Here is a 5,399-nt window from a genome sequence, read left to right as displayed (position 1 = left end):
GTTAGATATTTTTAATTAAATATTTATCAGGGCCTTTTTATACAAGAGTACTTCAAGGCACTTGGGTTATAGTTTTGAATAAATACAGATAGTTCTAATGTCGCTTGACATTTGAGGGAGAGTAACTGTCCGAATTATTTCCATTCTTTGTGTTAATTTGCTGAATGGAAACCTGGACTTAATCTCAGCTGGTATATATTAATAGGTCTCTCCAAATACAAATGGCTCACATCATATTCAGCAAATTGATACAGAGATGTTCTTAGTTTTTAATCATCAGGTACAACTGGAATTTTCTTGGGAAGTTTAAGCCTGAATAAAAATGAGATTAGATCATCATTTATCCCCGTAGTTCCCAATCTGAAGTCAGTGGCAAAATTTTCACTGGTCTAGGCAAAAATGAAAAAATAAGGGCAAAATACATTTTACACAGAACTATGTGTTTTTTTTAATTTAAAGGATAGTTCCTTTATGAGGCTGTCTATTTTATATAAAAATGTCATTTCATTTATGAAATAATGGTATAAAATGATAGGTTTTGTTTCATTTTAATTTAATGTGCATACATGGAAAAATCAAAAGTTGACAGATCTACATCTCCTATTGATTTTGTATAAATATGTGTGTGTGTATTAATTTTACTGCTGTTTGAAATTCAGTCTTATAGTCACTGATCTACATCATTTTCTTTCCTTAGCCTTGACATCAAGATAGGCTCCATTAATTATGCTCACATCATCAAATGTAATCAAACACAATTATGTAATCAAATGCAGTTAATCCAGTGGCTTTTAGTTAATAATGTTTTAACTAACTACTCCTTACCCATAAAAGTTAATTCTATGTCCTTTACTTTCTTAAAACCTCTGATTTCAGCACGCCTTAACTAATCCTAATCCAAATACACTGGAACACTATTGTATGTTTTGTGCAAGAAAGACCTTTACTCCAAATGAGCAGGATTATAACTCAATTTGTAGAAAATATTTCATTTTAATCAGAAAGACAATTTATTCGTATTCTGCACTTGCTTCATCTATTCTCAAAATATTAAGGAAAATATTGAAGTCAGCCATAGGTTACACTAGTTCTGCCCTAGGCAGCTCCAACATTTAAAAAATAACTTAGCACTAATTTTTAGTATATCCTGGCCACCACGTAGACAGACAGCCGGGTGGTGCCATTAGTTATCAGGCATAATTCCAAGAATAATGCTATATCAATAAATGTGATCTGGTATATTTGAGAAATATTTTAAGAGGTACTGCTCTATCCTTGGAATTCCAGGAACAAATATTGTGCCCTTCTGTGCAGGATCTATCCTTATGGGTCTAAATTTACACACATTTGTATTTTAAAAGGCACTTAATTAAAGCAGACTTTTTTTTAACATTTAAGGCACAGTAGTAGTATTGATAGCATCCTTGAAATATGTTAATGTTTTAATATTGGTTTCTTTAATTTTAGAATGAAAGAACTTAAAATAGTTTATGAAGGCAAACAGTGCTGATCAAAAAGAAACCTAACTTGTTTCCCTACTCTGTTTCATTTTACAAATGATTTACCAGGAAATACCTCTTTTTCTCAGTTTCCGTGGTATCACTTCAGAATGCTCACCAGGGAAAGTGGCTTAAAATCGAATCTGGTAATACCTGAAAATGTATCTTTTCTTAAAGCCACTTAGTTGATGTTAATGAACTCTTTTTCCTTTTGTATCTTTTTATTTTGTAGTTGATCAATGACACTTGTTACCAGGCCTAATATATTGTTTTCTCATCCACTTTTCATCCCCCACATTCAAATAACTGCTCTCTGATAAGAATGGGATAGCCATGTATGTATACAGAGATTTCGAACTTGCCTAAGACTCCAAACAACAATTAAGAAATCTACATGTAACTTAATTTTGGAGGACATTCCTGAACTGAATGTCTTCAGTCTTATATCTGCTCTTACTCACATTTGTAAATTAAGGCAAATCCTTTTACTTTCCTTTACGCTTCCTCCCACCTGATTATCTGTGACGGCCACCATCCATTCACCAGGCATTTGCATGATTACGAATGGTGGCATGCAAGATGTTGATTCAAAAATGATCTCCACTCATTAAGGGACAAAAAAAATCTAGAAAGTTCTGAATAATAATAAACTACATTCCTGTTTCTCAAACCTAATTGCTTTCTGATACTATATCAAAACTAGTAGCTCGTTCTCTTCCCTATACACGCATACCTTTCTATTGGAAAATAGTTTAAAGGCAAAATAAAAGGATATCTCCCTTGAACAAAGCATTTCCAGGACTAATGAACTTGGAAGGGAGACATGAACAAGGATGACATGAGGCCCATGGATATGAGCTACATATAGTCATCAGATGCTCGGGCATGGCCCTCTAGCCCCTGAGACCTATTCCTGAGGGGTAAACTGGACCCAGCCTCTGTTTTTACCTCCCCAGTGCCAGGGGGGAAGGGGAAGTTGGGCATAAAGCGCTTAAGAAACCGGAACTCACTAGTACCAGTGCCTGTGGCGGAGCACATTTCATAGGGACAAGGCTGGGATAAAGTTCCTTTGGCTCCTCCTTGTACCCGATGGTTAGGAAAATTACAGTCATCATAGAAATGCTCTTGGACTGTGATCTTTTCTCTGTATTTAATTTTCTGGTAGATGTGTATAATGGAGATCATTGTGACAGAGAGGAGAAAGAGAAAGGAAAGCACAGCCAGAGCAATGACCAAATATTTAGTGGATGGATTTACCCTTGTAGGATGTTTGGATGGATCCTGGAACCGCAGAAAGGGCTCAGAAAAGCCATCTACCAGCAGAATGTTGAGTGAGGCAGTAGTGGAAAGAGCTGGTTGGCCATGATCCTGAACGAGAATGATCAGTTTCTGCACCATGGGGTCTCTCTCAGATATCTGCCGCAATGTACGAATTTCTCCATTTTGTTGTTGAACAGAGAGTAACCCAGAGTCAGTGGCCTTAAGTAGATGATATGAAAGCCAAGAATTCTGACCTGAGTCACCATCCACAGCCACTACTTTGGTCACCAAGTAGCCTGCCTCTGCAGACCTGGGCACCAGATCATTGCAGGGCAATGTGCCATTCTGCAGTGGGTACAAGATCATTGGGCGGTTGTCATTATCATCCAAAACAACCACTCTGACAGTAACCTGGCTACTCAGTGACGGGAAGCCCCCATCAGTTGCCTTTATCACAAACTGAAAATCTTGAATGGCTTCATAATCCATGGTTCTCAATGCATAAAGCTTCCCATTGTCTGAATTTATGGAGATATAAGCAAAGACCGACAGATCTCCACTTTTTGGAGGCAGCAGAGAATATGTTACTTGGGCATTCTCACCCAAATCTAGATCCTCAGCATGGACTTTGCCAATAAAAACTGCAGGGCTGTTGTTTTCTCGAACTGTCAAGATGTAGGAGTCTTCCTGAAATAATGGGGGATTGTCATTAATGTCAGATATTAGCACCTCTATCACAGTCTCTGTGGAGAGATTGGGTGGCCCAGTATCCATGGCAACAAGGGTGATATTATAGCCTGAAACCTCCTCTCGATCCAAGCCTCTGTCAGTGACCAGCGAGTAAGAATTCTGGAATGTAGGTTTGACTGCAAAGGGAAGGTCTTCTTTGAGGAAGCAGGTGATTTTTCCTCCCACCCGAATGTCCCTGTCTCGGATAGAGAAAAGGGCCACTACCGTCTGTAGTGGGGCATCCTCAGGAAGAGGGCTGGACACAGAGGAGACCATCACTTCAGGAGGATTGTCATTCACATCCACCACTTCCACCAGGACTTTGCTGTGGGCAGTGAGGCCTCCTCCATCTGTAGCTTGAATGTCAATGTCGTACGTTTCAATAGCTTCAAAATCTAGGGGCCCTCTGAGTCGAATCTCTCCAGTTTCAGAGTCAATCTGAAATGTCTGGAGAATTGCTTCTGGGTTTTGAGCTAAAGAGTAAGTTACCTCCTTGTTGGAGCCCTCGTCTAGGTCGGTGGCAGTCACTGTGGCCACCAAAGAACCATTGGCACTATCTTCTGGTACCTGAGCACGGTACACCAGGCGGGAGAACTGGGGCACGTGGTCATTCACGTCCAGGACCTCCACGCGGATGTGGGCAGTGCCAGACTTGGGCGGCGACCCGCCGTCCACCGCCATAATGGTCAAGTTGACTTCAGGCTGCTCCTCTCTGTCCAGGGGTTTATCCAGCACCAGCTCAGCATATTTGGGCCCGTGGCTGCGGAAGCGGGTGTGCAGGTGGAAATAGGTGTTGGCACTCAAGGTGTAGTTTTGGAGACCGTTGAGACCCACGTCCAGATCCTGGGCGCTCTGTAGAGGAAACCGTGAACCCAATGGGGTGCTCTCCGGAATCTTCAAAAGTGGCTCCTTGTTTGGGAAAATCGGGGCATTGTCATTGATATCAAATACCCTGACCTCAGCACGGAAGGACTGCAGCGGCTCCACCAGGACTATTTCAAAGTGCAGAACACACGGGTCGGCTTTGCCACAAAGTGACTCCCGATCCAGTTTCTCCTTCACGAACAGATCCCCCGTCTTGCGGTGGAGCCGGAAGTGCAGTTTGTTGCCCTCGGAAACGAGCCGCGCCCCGCGCGCAGCCAGCTTCCCTACCTCCAGCCCCAGGTCCTTAGCCACATTAGCCACAAACGAACCGCTCTCCATCTCCTCCGCCACCGAATAGCGGATGGTTGCGGCACCCGCCAGAGAAACGCACAGAAAAAGGAGAAGAGACCCCACTTGCCTGCTTTGCAAGAGTTTTCTGCGCGCAACCGCCATCCGTCCCTACTAGCGCACTCTCTGTGCAGCAGCCGCCAACTGTTGCGGAGATACTTTCTCTTTTCCAGCAACAGGTTCCTGCAACTGCTGCTGTCGGCTTTACTAGCCTCTAACCGCAGAGCTGCCAATGGCCAGCCGAGCCCGGTAAGCTGTTTTGCACTTGGAAGAAAATTTGCATTGAGTAACTCAACTCCCTAGCTATCGAATGTATTAATAGATATGGCCTCATTCCGGAGAGCTAGGTAGAGGTTGAAAGTTTGTTGCCAAAGCAACGAGAGACTCGCCTTGTACCTCCGTTTCAGAAAAAAAAATTTCCTTGGGAATTGAGAAGCCAATGAGGATACTCGCTCACGCAGAAGTCACAGTAACTGCGAGACCGCGGAGGCCGCTGCAGCAACCCACTAACAGCGCGGAGTAAGTTACTCCGCACGCCCAGAGACCAAGGGAGAGACAAGAAAAAAAAAGTGCAGTGTCTTCTGAAGCTTCAACTGACTGGGTGGGGGTTTGGGAGAGGGGCTTGGAGGAAGTGATCGGTAGGAAAAGAAAAGGGGACAGGCAGACGTTATCTTTCAGGAACCCGGGGTCCAGTAGTAC

General features: G+C 42.9%; 1 protein-coding gene across 1 annotated transcript; it reads right to left on the bottom strand.

Moving 5' to 3' along the window:
• Nucleotides 1-206: 206 nt before the first annotated feature.
• PCDHB1 (protocadherin beta 1) lies at nucleotides 207-4,964 on the bottom strand. The gene has a single exon (XM_019740213.3). It carries the CDS (start codon nucleotides 4,803-4,805, stop codon nucleotides 2,358-2,360), a length of 2,448 nt encoding a protein of 815 aa, XP_019595772.2. The 5' UTR covers nucleotides 4,806-4,964; the 3' UTR covers nucleotides 207-2,357.
• Between the last annotated feature and the right edge of the window lie 435 nt (nucleotides 4,965-5,399).

Source organism: Rhinolophus sinicus, chromosome 5, assembly GCF_057876585.1.
Source record: "Rhinolophus sinicus isolate RSI-liver-muscle chromosome 5, RSI-T2T, whole genome shotgun sequence".
Classification (NCBI taxonomy): domain Eukaryota; kingdom Metazoa; phylum Chordata; class Mammalia; order Chiroptera; family Rhinolophidae; genus Rhinolophus; species Rhinolophus sinicus.
Note: the sequence above shows the minus strand (reverse complement) of the source record. Positions and strands in the feature narration are given on the sequence as shown.